The sequence below is a fragment of the Alligator sinensis genome, unplaced genomic scaffold, assembly GCF_000455745.1.
Source record: "Alligator sinensis unplaced genomic scaffold, ASM45574v1 scaffold1098_1, whole genome shotgun sequence".
NCBI classification, from domain to species: domain Eukaryota; kingdom Metazoa; phylum Chordata; order Crocodylia; family Alligatoridae; genus Alligator; species Alligator sinensis.
This window is the reverse complement of record NW_005843204.1, coordinates 162,954-178,445: the sequence shown is the minus strand read 5'-3', so window position 1 is coordinate 178,445 and position 15,492 is coordinate 162,954. Positions and strand designations below refer to the sequence as shown.

At 47.2% G+C, this 15,492-nt stretch overlaps 1 protein-coding gene across 5 annotated transcripts in view; it reads left to right on the top strand.

Moving 5' to 3' along the window:
* Window positions 1–485: 485 nt before the first annotated feature.
* The window catches only part of ANKS3 (ankyrin repeat and sterile alpha motif domain containing 3), a 37,047-nt gene continuing 22,040 nt past the window's right edge, over window positions 486–15,492 (top strand). The window contains exons 1-9 of one of the 5 annotated variants that reach the window (XM_014526935.2): window positions 486–523; window positions 8,033–8,151; window positions 8,924–9,104; window positions 9,461–9,659; window positions 9,860–9,981; window positions 11,985–12,066; window positions 13,105–13,240; window positions 13,515–13,673; window positions 14,845–14,970. In XM_014526935.2, coding sequence (XP_014382421.1) covers window positions 8,935–9,104; window positions 9,461–9,659; window positions 9,860–9,981; window positions 11,985–12,066; window positions 13,105–13,240; window positions 13,515–13,673; window positions 14,845–14,970 — 994 coding nt within the window. In that variant the 5' untranslated portion in view covers window positions 486–523; window positions 8,033–8,151; window positions 8,924–8,934. Of the gene's footprint in view, window positions 812–7,387; window positions 8,152–8,923; window positions 9,105–9,460; window positions 9,660–9,776; window positions 9,982–11,984; window positions 12,067–13,104; window positions 13,241–13,514; window positions 13,674–14,844; window positions 14,971–15,492 lie in introns of those variants that run through there. The other 4 variants (XM_025194423.1, XM_025194424.1, XR_003092219.1 and 1 more) reach the window with 4 other exon arrangements.

Sequence of the window (15,492 nt, the reverse complement as noted above, 5' to 3'; positions counted from 1 at the left end):
GCCCGCTGCCAGCGGCCCGCAGAACGAGCTCACGACGCACCTCCTAGCCCCGCAGCGCTCCCAGCCTGCTCGACCCGCCCCGCCCCCTGCCCGGAAAGGAAAGCAAACGCTTTCTGTCCTGTCCGGTCCGGTCCGGTCCGGTCCTGTCAGGAAAGGAAAGCAAACGCTAACTGCTGCGTAGAAGACAGCACCTCAGAGGCCTGCTGCCCTGGGCGGGTGATGCCTGTCAATACATGCCGATAGTCTTCGAAAAATCGACATTGTCATCCTTTGCGGTCACTGCCAGAACTCCTGCTGCTTATACCTCCCTGCTAGGACCTAGCTCGGCGTGCATCTCATTGGCTAGCTCGAGCCCCGCCTTGCAGAACGGTTCTGTTCCATTGGCCGCGGGGGGCGGGCAGATCATGCGTTCCCGCGGAGCATCTTGGGACATGTGGTTCGCTCACAGGGAGGGAGGTTCAGACTCCCAGCGGCCTCCGCGCGGGCGAGGCGGCCGGAAGTGCGGGGCTTGTGCGGCGCTCAGGTGAGGGCGGCGCGGCGAATGAGGGGCGGGCGGATATCGTGCGGGTGTCGGCGGCGGGGAGCAGCACGAAGTAGCATCCGCGCGGGCTCCGCTTCCTCCTGCCCCCGCCCAGCGGGTCCCGGCCGCGTCCTTTCCGCTCGGCCCGGGCCGGGGCAGCTTAGACGCCTCTTCCCGCCTCCCAACAAAGCCCCTGCGGGAGGCGACGCGGTCTACCGCGGCACCGGACTGAGCTCACTTCCTCGTCATTTCAAGCTACCGTTGTCACTGCTGAGTGGGGTTTCTTCCTGTGTACGCCTGTTTGTAAGAGATCTGTTGCTAAAACATACTTGTGTTGATAGTGTTTGGGTCATGTGGTAAGTGTGATGGTTCAAGAAAAATGCTAGAGGCAAGGAAATTTGTTGGTCATATTTTATTGGAACAACTGTATAGTTGTGAGGGTCACCGCCCAGCTTTAGGGTTGCACTGTACTCTTCCTCTGCTTTTTTTCCTCAGATGGTTCAGGAAGGCAGGGTACAGTTGTACCCAGAAGCTTGTCTATGCCCATCCCAAATCTACAGCTGGTCCCGTTGATCATGGTAGAATCATAGAATCACAGAAATCAGTCAAAGCAGGACCATCCCCAGGTAGATTTTAGTAGCCAAAGCTTTGTCAAACCAGGCATGAAAACCTTCCAAGGATGGAGATTCCACCACCTCTCTGGGTAACCTGTTCCAGTGCTTTACTACCCTCCTAGTGAGAGTTTTTCCTGATATCCAACCTAAACTTTCCTTGCTGAAACTTGAGACCATTGCTCCTTGTTCTGTCATCTGCCACCACTGAGAACAGTCCAGCTCCATCCTCTTTCCAACCTCCCTTCAGGTAGTTGAAGGCTGCTATCAAATCCCCCATCAGTTTTCTCATAAGCTTCCTTTTGTTTTTAAGCTCACCAAAGAGTTCTCTGCTGAGCCAAGCTGGTCACCTGCCATGTTTGCTATTCTTCCTGCACATCGGGATGATTTGTTTCTGTGCCCTCAGTAAGGTTTCTTTAGAATACGATCAGGTCTCCTCGACTCCTCTCCCACTCAGGCTGACCTCCCAGGGGATCCTGCCCATCAGTTCCCTAAGGGAGTCTCTGCTTTTCTGAAGTCCAGGGTCCTTACTCTGCTGCTCTCCTTTCTTCCTTTCCTCAGGATCCTAAACTCAAATCATTTGAACTCAATCCTGGACTCGGTCATCAACAGGTATCAGGGTGATTGAAGTCCCCCATGAGAATCAGGAGGACTTCTGTGATTGGGAAACTGCTACTAGCTGTCTGAAGAAAGCCTCATCCACCACATCTTCGTGGTCTGGTGGTCTATAGCAGACATCTACCACAATATTACCCTTGTTGCTCTCCCCTCTGACCCAAACCCAGATAATTTCAACAGGCCTATCTCAGTTTCATACTGGTGCTCTGAGCAATCATATGGCTCTTTTACATAAAGTGCAACTCCTCCTCCTCTTCTTCCCCGCCTGATCTTCCTGAACAGTTTGTACCCATCCATGACAGTGCTCCAGTCATGCGAGCTTCCGCCAAGTCTCTGTTATTCCAATCCCACCCTAGTTCTGAGACTGCAAGGACTTCCAGTTCTTCCTGCTTGTTTCCCAGGCTCCATGCATTTGTGTACAGACACCTGAGGTTGCCCTGTAACTTGCGGTTACAGACACCTGATTGCCCTACTTGCTCATGAAGGACAAGTGGGCAACCACTTGCCCCCCTCCTCCTTTTGTTTCTTCCAGGTCTCCCATTTTCACTGCCTCAGGGCTTTGGTCTCTATCCCCCAGGAAACCTAATTTAAAGCCCTCCTCACTAGGTTAGCGAGTCTGTCTGCAAAAATGCTCTTCCCTCTCTTCATCAATTGGATCCCATCTCTTCCTAGCAATCCTTGAAAAAACATCCCGTGGTCAAAGAAGCCAGTAACCTGGATTACAGCCTGCAGTACACTGAAAAGTAACAATTGCAGTGTTCAGCCTTAGACTGACTGACAAAGTTTACTGAGGGCACAGACACACTTGGAGAAGTTTTAAAAGGGGAGTGTTACAAAAGGGTAGCAGCTGATACATTCACATTGTTAGGTGTAGACAACCAAAATGTAGCAAATATGCTTCAACTTTAAGGCTGGCTGGAGCAGTATTGAGGGATTTTGCTACATTTGTATCATTCCAGGCTTGTCTGCACCCACAGTAGAAAGTAACACCTGCTGCCCTTTTGAAAGGCCTCCAAATGTAGGCATATGTCCTACCCTGAGTGATTGTTACAACGTGGTCAGTTGCCAAGGAGCTATTTTTTTGCAGTACCTGATAGGAATTAAGGTGATGCTGGATTAATGTTGCTGAGTTTAATAGATCTGGCAAAGCTCAAGGAGAGGTGAAATGTATAGTCATAGCACATACTTGAATAAAGGCACAGGCCAGTTTTGGCAGCCTCCAGATCCAGAACTGCAGGACAGAAGTCCTTTATGGGGAGAGAAATCTGCACAACTTCCTGTATTACATTGGCTTGGGGTTAGGAAATTGGAGGAGACTGAAGCTGGTTGAGCAGCTGCAGAGGTAGGTTAGAAGAGACTGATGAATACTGTGAACATAGTTTCATAGTTGATAGGGTTGGAAGGGACCTGAGCAGATCATCAAGTCCGACCCCCTGCCATGGCAGGAAAAAGTACTGGGATCAAACGACCCCAGCGAGGTGTCGTGATTCTGTGGTTTTAACCAGGCTTTTTTTCCTGAACTGAATGGCTCCAAACTCTTCCCACTCCCTCCATCACAATCTGTAAAGCACCTATACAGGAGGGCCCTGCCCTTGGTTGACCCTAAGCACTACTGTAATAGACATGATTGAGGCCCATGGCACATGTTCATTTAATAGTGTATTGGGATCCGTTCCTTTATTCCAACAACTGAACCTTCCGTCATGTCACATGTGCTGAGCAGGAGGCACAACTTTGGGATCAGGGTTTGAATCCTGTTCCCAGGCTCCCCCTGCACAGCCAAGTAGGAAGCTTGGGTGCCTGATGAACCAGCATGGTCCTGGGGCTGAGACCACTGGTCAGATAATTAGTAGTCCCAGTCCCAGCCCCAGGACTACACAGTAGTGTCAAACTTGCTCTGTTGTGGTCCTGCGGCTGGGATTGGCAATCAGCTGATTCTGCACCAGAGCCAGTCCCAGAGCAGCTGGGATCAGGTTGCATGGTCGGGACCTGAAACCAACTGTAAAATTACAGTATTACACATTTTGTGGAATAATTTTGTGGTTTATTTCCTTTTTTATCATGCCATTAATTGTATGAATGTGTGGCTGACATACTATTTAAGACATGATTAGCTGGTCTTTTTGAGTTCTTTACAACAAAATAATTGTTTTAGTATTTTTATGTTGTGAAAAACGAGTGAAAACTGAGAGCCAGCATTTTCTAAGGGTCCCTTGAATCTGAAAAGGTTGAGAACCACTGTGATCCTTAACATTTTTAGTCTCAAGGGACCCCTTAAGTGTAATGTCTTCCAGGGGCCTAATAGTGATGAGCTGAGGATGAGCAGGGAGAGTGGTGACATGCAAAGCTAGAGCAATGTGAAAGAGGTATGAAGCAGAGAGAGTTGTAAACTAAAAGATTTGGTACTGGAGATAAATGAGTCCTTGTTCTTTCACAAGAAAAGGAAATGGCTATTGTTTGTTCCAAAATTCAGATTAAGAAGTAAGACCACAAATACTGAGGCAGCTGAATCAGGTTACTTTATTAAAGAGTCAAGTACATACATTAAACTCCCTTAGGCCAGGAAATTAAAATTAACTTCAGGTAGTCATGAAATTATGCTTCCTTTAACTAAGTTGCTGTAAACGGTACAGTGAACAAACTGAAAGAACAACTGGTATGTGTATTTGTTTGAAGTATGCTAATGAATTCCCAGGCTTCACAGACAGAATTATTTTTTAGACATTCGATTTCATAGACATTCAGAGTGGAAGGGACCCCGGAGGATCATCAAGTCCAGCCCCCTGCCCCAGGGGCAGGAAGTCAGCTGGGGTCATAGGATCCCAGCAAGATGAACATCCACATTTCTCTTGAAGGTGTTCAAAGTGGGTGCTTGAATCATCTCCAGCGGCAGGCTATTCCAAACCTGGAGGGCTCGGACAGTAAAGAAGTTCTTCCTTATGTCCAGCCTGAATCGGTCGTGAAGGAGTTTGTGACCGTTCAATCTTATCATCCCTTGGGGCGCTTTGGTGGACACCTCTGATAAACTTATAGGTGGCCACCAGATCGCCCCTGAGCCTGAGCTTTTCCAGGCTGAAGAGTTCCATGGCTCTCAGCCTCTCTTCATAAGATCTGTTTTCCTGACCTCTGATCATGTGCATGGCTCTCCTCTGTACTCTCTCAAGCGTCTCCACATCCTTTTTCAATTGTGGAGCCCAAAACTGGACGCAATACTCCAGCTGCGTTTGCTCGCTTTACTAGCCACAGTATCACATTGAAGGCTCATGTTCATCTTGTGGTCAATCACAACGCCCAAGTCCCTTTCATCTGTAGTGCTAACTAGCATAGCACTGCCGAGCCTATAAGCATGCCGCAGGTTTTTCCTCCCAAGGTGGAGAACCTTGCATTTTTCGGTGTTAAACACCATCAGGTTTTCATCCGCCCATTTCCTGAGCCTGTCAAAATCTGCCTGGATCACCCTCCTGTCCTCAGATGTGAATACTTTACCCCAGAGTTTGGTGTCATCGACAAACTTGGCCAGTCTGCTTCTGACACCAATGTCCATATCACTGATGAAGGAGTTAAATAGTATAGGCCCTAGGACAGAGCCTTGACGGACCCCACTAGTCACAGGGCACCACGACGATTGACTTCCATCAACCACCACCCTCTGGGTCCTACCGCAGAGCTAATTCCCCAGCCAGCGGATCGTGGTAAAGCCGAGGCCACAGTTAGCCAGTTTTCCCAAGAGGTGATCATGGGATACCAGATCGAAGGCTTTTTTTTGAAATCAAGATACGTGACATCAATCTCTTCCCCCTTGTCCAGGTGATGGGTCACCTGGTCGTAAAAGGAAATAAGATTGGTCAAGCAAGACCTACCCGCAACAAACCCATGCTGCCTATCCCTCAGGATATTGTCGTCAGCTAGTCTGTTAAGAATGGCCTCTTTGATAATCTTTTCCAAGACCTTCCCCAGGATAGAGGTCAGGCTGATAGGCCTGTAGTTTGCCGGACCTACTTTCCTCCCTTTCTTGAAGATAGGCACCACATTGGCCTTCTTCCAATCTTTGGGCACTTCACCAGAGCGCCAGAAGTTCTCAAAGATCTGTGCCAGGGGCTGAGCTATGATGCTAGCCAGCACCTTGAGTACCCTGGGGTGTAAACTGTCAGGACCGGCTGACTTGAATGTATCCAGCCTGTCAAGGTGTTTCTTTGCGGGATCAGCTTTGATGGAGGGTAAGGAATCTTCCTCACCCAGGCATCCCTGTCCCGCAGTGGGCAGGGGCATCCCATTGGTCTGGTGAAAAACTGATGCAATGTACCCATTTAACAAGTTGGCTTTTTCCTGGGCATCTGTTGTCAGTTGTCCCATCTGGTTTAACAGGGGTCCAATGTTGCCCTTGCTTTTCCTCCAGCTCCCCACATATCTAAAAAAGGATTTTTTATTGTCCTTGATACTTGTAGCTAGCTAGATTTCTGTGACAGCCTTGGCTTTCCTGGTTTGCTCTCTGCAGGTCCGGACCAGTGCAGAGTATTCCTCCTTGGTGGTGGTTCTAAGTCCTCCATCCTTTGTAGGTCTTCCTTTTAAGACGCAGGAGGTCCACTAGTTCGCAGCAGAGCCAAGGGGGCTGCTGTGCCCTTTTGCTGCCTTTCCTCCGAGACGGGATATTCTTTGCTTGTGCATCCAGGATCGCTCCCTTGAGGAGCAACCACTCGTCCTGAACTCCCCTCCCCTTTGGGTTGTGTCCCTTTAGGGCAGAGCTTTCCAAACTTTTCATGTTGGTGACACACTTTTTAGACATGCATCATTTCGCGACACAGTAATTCAGTTCCGGGGGAGGGGCCAAGGGAAGCAGACACGAGTAAGGGAGCAAAATTTTCTGCATTTCGCGTGACACACCTACACACTGCCGCCGACACACTAATGTGTCGCGGCACACAGTTTGGAAAGCTCTGCTTTAGGGCCTCACTGACAAGCCTCCTGAGCTTGTCAAAGTCAGCTTTCCTGAAGTTGAGGACTCCTGTATTACTGACTGACTTGCCAGCTTTACGGCAGATGGTGAAGGCAATCAGCTCATGGTCACTGTCACCCATCTTCCCTTCGATCATTATGTCGCTGATTAGGTCAACCCTGGTTGGCAGTACCAGGTAGAGCAGCACTTTACCTCTCGGCCCATAGACTTCCTGCGTCAGATAGAGGTCATCCACGCACAAGAGAAAGCTATGCCACCGCTCGGATTTGGCTGAGTGCTCCTCCCATGAGATGTCTGGGTAGTTAGTCTCCCATGACAACCGTGGACCGGGAGCATGCAGCCTCAGCCAATTCCCTGGCAAACTCCTGGTCAAGATCTTGACCCTGTGTAAGGGGTACGTAGCTTTCCTTGACATAGAGAGCTACACCTCCGCTCCTTTTCTCCACTCGATCCCTCCTGTACTGGGTTTAGCCATCTATACCTGTGGTCCAGTCATGGGTGGAGTCCCACCAGGTCTCCATTATCCCTATGACATCATAGTAATTTGCGTTTAGCAGGAGGACAAGTTCCTCCTGTTTATTCCCCAAGCTCCTGGCATTTGTGTATAGGCACGCAAATGTACCCTTTGGGGCCCTTGCCTTGCTTACAGTTAGTTCCAGGACTGGGGCAGGGGTGGGATCCCTAGAGTGCCTTAGACTGCTAGCTTTGCAAGGGTTGCTCAGCGGGCCAGCAGTGGTGGCAGTCTCCCCATCCCCTGGCGGGCTTAGTTTAAAGCCCAGTGGAGCAGGTCAGCCAGTCTGGCTGAGAAGAGCCTCCTCCCCAGCGAAGAGAGGTGGAGGGCCGTCTCTTCCCAGCAGCTCACTGCCTCTCTCTCCAAAGAGCAGGCTGTGGTCATGGAAGCCAAAGCCTTCCTGGCTTGCTGAGGTAGTAACACTGAAAATGGCTTCCTTATGACTGACAACATGGGGAGGTGCTAACTTTGTTTAGATGATATTGCTATTTTTGAAATGTATCTTGGTGCTTGTCATTCCTTATACTTGTCCCTTAATTTAAGCAGGGCTACATTGCTCTCCAAGGTAAACATTTCTAAAATGGCCCTTCTTCCCAATGCATCTTTTTTTTTCTTTTTAAATTATAAATCTGGCCCCTCCTGTACAGGGCTGCACTTCATCTCAGTGCTTAATAATGTTTAAAGCTTAGTCTTGGCACATATGCTCAAAAGCTGTCCTAACCATGTTTTAACTGGAAGAGGAAAGGAACAAAATCTCATTGGCTTGAAAACTTTTTAAAAGATGGTTTCTTAACATAATTTGTCATGGTGTTTTGTAGAGCGTCCTTGACCCAAAGAGAGTACTGAATTAAAAGGCTGTCTGTGGAGGTTCTTCAGCAACATTTCCTGTTTCTCAGGACAGCTTTCCTGGCCACAGAAGGCAGAGGAGGAGATCAAGGTAAGAGTAGGAATTCTAGTGATATATTTCTGACACAGGAGCACCTCCCAAGCCAAGGGTATGCCTGACCTCCAGAGCCAAACAGAGGTGTCAGACTCATCTGGCTCCATGGGCTGGATGGAGGGTCCCTGAGCTATCCTGCAGGCTGTACTAGGACCGACTTCCTTGTTCAGCACCTTTAGCACTAGGTTCAGCCTGTGCATTGCACACAGCACGTGTTGGCCTTAGAACTCCCTGTGCAAGCAGCATGTGGGGTCAGCACCGGGTGTGGCCTGGCCACAGCATACAGGCTGGACCAGCACTGTAGGCATCATGGGGTCAGTCTGGGGCAGTGCCCCAGTACCCTTTGCCCAACCCATGTGCTGCATCTATCCCAAGGTTAACACAAACTGCATGCAGGAATGGGCTGGCCATGAGCAAGGCAGGCAGCACAGGTGGCCAGTTCAGGGTGTGCACTTGCATGTGACACCCTGCTAGCCTGGACTTTCATGCTAGTTCCAGCTCAGCCCAATTCACTCTAGCCCCAGAACCAGTGCACGGGGCTGGTCTGGTGGGGTGCTGCATGCAGCACGTGTCCTGGACCAATACCCTGTGCTGTGTACAGAGCACATGGGGCTGCTGTGTGGGGCCAGTCCTTTGACCCATGGGCCAGATCATATGGAACCACAGGCTGGATCTGGTTCACAAGCCACATGTTTGACACCCCTGCATTACAACATTTGTAGAACATTGAAATCAGTAAACTGAGCACTGTTTTATTTTGGTCCTTCAGGACTCAGAGTGATGTCAGAACTCAGTGATGAAGCCAGTGAATCAGAGCTGCTAAGCCGCAGCCTTTCCATGTGGCATGGCGTAGGTCAAATGCTGTGTCGAGAAGAATTGGATATTCCACTGGATCTACACACAGCCTCCTCCATTGGCCAATATGAAGTGGTTCAGGAATGTATTCAGCGGTAAGGAGCTGGGGGGGCACAGCTGACTCAGATTTTATTTCTAGATGACTGTAGTATAGGGTTCTATACTAGAACAAGGGCATGTTGCTGGGAAGCTGGACAGTAGCAGCTCTGTGGTCAGTGGAGGGTGACTCCTGGGACATATCTGTCCTGGGGAAATTAACCCCAAATTCCCACTGATTCAGCCACAGTGGGGTTAGAACAGGTGAGAACTTTAGTGTGGCAAACCCACCAGTACTAGTCTTGTTTTTAGCTGCCATACTAGTAAAAATGATAATTGCTACAGGAGACTTGGCTGTATTACAACCCCATCTGGTCTGAAAACGCTTTCAGCTGATTTCTTCTCTGTTTTTTAGAGGAGATGCGGATTTGAATAAGAGAAACTGTGGTGGCTGGACCCCGCTGATGTATGCCTCCTACATCGGCCATGATACAATTGTGCACCTTCTGCTGGAGGCAGGAGTGAATGTAAACATCCCAACACCAGAAGGGCAGACTCCACTCATGCTGGCCTCCAGCTGTGGCAATGAGAGTGTTGCCTATTTCCTCCTCCAGGTGGGCATTCAGTAATTACCACTGAAAACTGAAGTTGTATTATTTAAATGTAAGAAGAGTGGGCTCCATGAGCAGTTATAACAGAACTGTAAGAACAGTGCACTGTTGTAAATTCAGGTTCCTGATGGGGGTGCAACACAGAGGGGCAACAGCTCACAGGAGAGGTGATGCAGTAAAGAGCATTCTCTCTTCTCTTGAAGCAAGGTGCAGAGCTGGAGATGAAGGATATTCATGGCTGGACTGCCCTTTTCCATTGCATCAGCACTGGACACCAACAGATGGTCAAATTCCTATTGGACAATGGGGCTAATACCAACTGCAGGTAAGAAACCTAATAGTTCTCATCTCAGATATCTATAATTTAAAATTTGTACACTGTAACTTAGTTTATGAACATGTTCAACTGCAGCAGAGCTGAGGAAGAACATATGTTCCATTTCCTCCTCCCCTCTAACGCTTTAAGGAGATGAGCTTCCATGTACTATCAATGTCATCCTTGCAGTAAGTGTAATAAGCATAGTGCCACGTAAGCTGAGGAGTGGAATCCGCCTGCAGTACTACATCTAAGTCAACATCAAGTGGAATTTTGCTGCTTTTTCCATTATGGGCTGATCTTTATGAAAGTAAGAGAGCATCAAAGCTTGCTCCTGACTTAATTTGTACTCTGCTGCCTGCCCTGATTAAGCTAGTGCTTGTGTGCAGATCCTGCAGTCTTTGGGTATTCATACACACCATGTTGCTTTCATGTTCTTCTGATAATGCTCTGTTGGTAATTTGCTTATCAAACACGCTGCTTGGTATGTGAAGGTTATTTCTGCTTTATTCATTAATTCCCAATATTGCTAACTGCCAAATTGAAGACCAGATCTTCAGCTGGTATTAATCACCATTGCTTTGAAGTCATAGAGGCTAAACCTGTTCACCTAATCTACCCTTTAATCTCTGCTAATAGTTGTACTGATTGAGACAATTTATTGCAGCCGACCTTTTTTTTCTAGATGAGTTTTGTTGGACTAGGAATGATGCATTTCTAAGCACAACCCCATTTCCTTGATATTTATTTTTCCTTTGAAAGATGCATGTATTTTATGCAAATGGATATTTCCAGGTTCAACTTACATATTGCAGCAAATATTTTTTGCATTTGAATGTTTTTAAATAATTGTCAGTGGCTAGACTGGTAATTACTGGCGTTTGTGGAGTTCAGAGATGGTGTAGCTTTGCCAACAAAATCTTTCTGTGTGTACACTGTCTGTAGCAGGGGATGATAAGCACAGACTCATGTCACAAGAAGAAAAGGTTTTTCATACCTCTTTGTACCATATTAGAGGTCACAGAGATGAAACCTGCGGAGGCCTATGATCTGGCCTGTGGTGCTGCCTGTGGTTCTCAAACCAGCCCCATGTGCTACATGCAGCACACACCGACTCTAATCCTGTATGCTGCATACGGTGGGTGGAGCTGATCTGGTGTGTGCTGCATGCAGGGCTGAGCAGCATGTGGAGCTGGTCTGGGGCAAGTGCCGTGCAGGGCCTGCATCTGAACAATCCCACTTGCCACATGCATTGGCTGGCTCTGTGTGCTGCCCATAGCCCACATGCCAGTTCCAGCCCTGCATTCTGTGTGTAGTATGCATCAGAGTGGCTCCACATGCCACATCCACCCTCAGAGCCAGATAAGTTTGATAGCCCTGTACTATACTAACAGCTATTGGTACCTGGCAGCAGGATGTAAGTGTTTAGTTAAACATTAACTCATCCTCCTCTGAGTTCTAACTGCTCTGCATACCAAAGATCAAGTGTAGCATGAAGTTCATTCTCAGCAACCAAAAATTTACCCTGCTTATGTAAAAGGTACATATTAAAATATGTATGGGCTCAAACCAAGAACAGCATATGGGACAGATGGGTGTGTATTGTATGTGGCTATGACTTTGCAGATGTCAGTCACCTTTCCTGCTGCCTGCATTGGGGATGGACTTGACCATCATGCTTAGCTGATGGCAGAAACAGGAAGTGCCCTGGTAGAACATGCCAGCAACATTAAATAACACTTTTCTTGTTCAGCTTACCAAACAATACTTGGCTGCATGTGATTTTTTTTTTTTTTTGGTGAAGAATTAAAGTTAATTTGCTGCTGGTTAAAAAGTCCTGGACAATAAAATTCCCTGAAGATTAGTCAAGCCAGGGTTTAAATCCTGCCTCTGTGTTCACTGGGGGCATTCTGATCTTCCAGTCTCTGTTGATGATGTTTGACTAACAGATTATATTACATCTTTAATTAGTCCTGTCTCCACTGCATGGGCTTATTCTCTTTGTTATGTAGAGAGCCACTGTATGGATATACTCCTCTGATGGAAGCAGCTGCTTCTGGCCATGAGAGAATTGTCCAGTATCTTCTCAATCATGTAAGTGTCTGCTCAGTCCTTAGTAAATCCTAGAATGTGGGGGTTCAGACATGCAGTAGGAGAATACAGGATGTTGGGACATGAATCCTTTCAGGGGTGTCATGTGTTTTGGTTGCTCCTCTGCATTATAAAGTCCCTTCTGTTTTGAGATCCCAGTCTTCTTGGAGTGGTGTTACATTATTTCCAATATTATTACTAAATAAGAAGAGAGAGATCTCAGTGTTGGTTCTAGACTGTCTAATCTAAGCAAGAATGTAATGGACTCAGTATAGCAGCTTCTCTTACCATGCCTATCCCCTTCATTTGTCACTTGTCTTTCATTGTAAGCTCTTTGTGCAGGGGCTGTCTTTTTCCAATGTGTTTGCACCTTGTGCAGTCTGGAGGACCTCATTCTAGCCAAGGCTTCTAGAATCTATAATCCTTTCTAAACTGGGCAATGATATTAATGCCATGGTATCTTGAGTGCCTGGATTATTTCAGTGACAAATCATGCAGTTAAAGGAACCTTTTAATAGAATTTTTTGCTAAGACAAGCCATAACACCAGTTAGATATGATCTAGCCACTCCTGAAGATTGTTTTGGACCGGCCTGTGTGCATACTGTGTCTAATAGGCATCTGCAACCTTTCTGTTAGTGCCTTTGAATATACAGTCCACTTAGCCTCTGCCAGCAGTGACCTGGTCTTACGTTTAATTTGTCCAGTGTGTTAAAGAAGGATGCAGCAATGAAAATACAACTAGGAGTAAAAGCAAGCTAGTTTCCAGATGGTGGTGGCAGTGTTATTGGGCAAATGGAATGCTTTATAGGAGGAGGAGGGGACTGGGAGCAGGTTCTGAGATGGAAGATGTGCAGGTTCATCCATGAATCTGGAGTGATTTTACAAAAGTGAGCCTGTGCTTCCTGACATATCTTTAAAAAGACAGAAACAAAGGGAGAGAGGGATTGATGGGACAGGGAGGTTCTTTGATTCCTTTGAATTCTGCAGGTGGTGCCTCTTCAGTATGAACATGACAAGTATACATATTGCCTCCCTAAAGGGTGTGAAAGTAGATGTGAGAGATAATACTGGAACCACAGCACGGACACTGGCCATGAAGTATGGACACATGAAGATTGTGGGACTGATAGACCTTCACACAGCCCCTGTGCCCAAGGTCTTCTGCAGGGGCCCAGGTAACTGAGACATCTTTCTGTGTATGCATATTAAGGGAAAATGTGTGAAGGGGAAGTGATTTAAAGAAGACATACAAATGTGAAAAGGATCCTGGATGCTAGCCCTTCCTGGGTTTGAGATGCCTGGCAACAGCAAACTTCTGATGTAGGCAGCCATTGGTTACTCATTGCTTTCTTTCTGTTTCATTCAGTGTTTTTAATGAGACAACAGCAAATAAAACTCATTGGTGGTTAAGTTTTTCCATGAAGCTAATGGTCTGTTTTTGGACTGTAGGAAAATATGAAGATCTGAGCTCATCAGATGAATCATGCTCTGTGCCACAGAGACAAAGACCCGTTCGTAAGACCAAGGGCCCTAGCATCCATGAGGGGCCCCAAGCTTTGGCTAAGATAACAGCAGTTGGAATTGGAGGGAAGAAGCAATCTCGATATGGTGAGCATTAGTCAGGAAATCTAACTTGGATATTCTTTCCTGACCTCCTCAAGGTGCTGTGTTCTCACAGTGCTGATGTTACAGTATCAACATTTCCATGTCCCTTCTGTTTGGACTTTCCTGCTTTACTCTCCCAGCCACAAACAAGCTGTCTGCCTGAACAAACTGCTGTCATTCAAAGGTTTGTAAATCAGCTGGCTGTAACAAACAGCCCTCAGCTGAGCCTTGGGGTCAGGGAAGGCGTCAGCAAGGGTAGATGCTAATGAGTTTTTTGCTTATCTGAAAATGTTTTGTGATTGTCCTCTCAATTAATGCTCCCTCTCAGACACTTGAGCACAGCCTCTGTCCTTCACAAGATAAAAACTAAGAGTCAGGGAGAGATTTGCAAGCTAGTGAGGGGCAAAGATTAGTCTGGTCAGACACAGGATTGTTGATGCAGAAATTGCTCCTGGACCAGTCAAGCAGAATCTTACAGACTGCCAGAAACATTTGCTTCTGCCATAGAAATGGTAGTGGCAAGGGTGTATTGGGCAAGAAGGACAGATCTGATTTGAATATTAACTCCTTGGATTCACCTATTTTGATGTTCTTCTGGCTAGGAAGAAAATAGTTTAGTGTATGGTACCTCCTTTTGGCAGAGAGGTGATACTCCCACTGCAAATGTACTGACATATCTATACTGACCAATATTGAAGTTTCAAAGGATGCTGCCAGAGTGTTGACACCAGTTGTATGTCCAGTGGAAGCTCATATGGCATCTTTCCAAATTGTACATGGCTTAAGGGAGGATCTTCAGTAACTCTGCTTTCAGGAGCAGAAATTTTCACCCATAAAGTCTAGTGGCAGAAAGGAGAAAGTACTTCAGGCTCACTTTGCCAAAGGTGTGTATACTGCAGGGCTTGTTACCATGTGAGACTGATATAGTCAGAGCAACTAGCACTGATTAGGTGTGTATGTGCAGCTGTTCTCAGATGGAAGTAGCTGGCTTCCCTGTTCCTGATAATGCCAGGAACTGTTCAAAGGGGAATAAAATTTACCATTTAAAATGTAGTTTCCTTCCTTAATGATTAAATTGGACATTTGCTGGCAGCTTCATTCATTGTGTGACTGTTGTGTCTGGTAGAGCTGCACTCTCACCCCTTTGCTGTTCAACTCTATCTCTTGCACACAGAACAGGTCCCTCTTCAGGGCTATGTTACATTTAATGATGATGGCAGCTTTGAAGGAGAGGCTCTCCGGTACCGGGATGTCACCTCTCCAATCAATGAACAGGACGTGGAGAGCAGTAGCAGCAGGGGTATGTCACAGTCTCAGAGGAGGGTGGGGATCCATAGGTGATTTAAGTTTGAGAATGGACCAAATATAAGTTTGAATATTTCCTTTGCAGTCTCCCCTGGTTTTAGGAAGGCATCTTTCCCCTACCTTCTCCCATATCTGCATCTCGAATAATAGTCCCTTGTGTAGGAATCCTGAGCTGGCATAGCATTGGCTCCCTCCTGCCCTCTTACAGGAGAGTGAATTGCCTCAGCCTGGGGGTTGCACTAGATGACCCCAGGAGGTCCCTTCCAGCCCTGCTTCTCTGATTTTTATGATGAGAGTGAGTTGCCTACTGGAAGGAGCAAGGAAGGGAAGCGTGAGTAAAGGGCTAGCTCTTGGCTTATGGAAGAATTGGAGGGAAATGTTTGTCTTCCTGTTTTGACCTCGTGTCGTGACCTTAGAGTAACCACTCCTGGATGTTTGACACAAAAGACCACACCTGATGGCAAAAAGCCAAGCACCAAGAACAGCTTTGACACATGGGGGCAGTAGCAAATTCCTG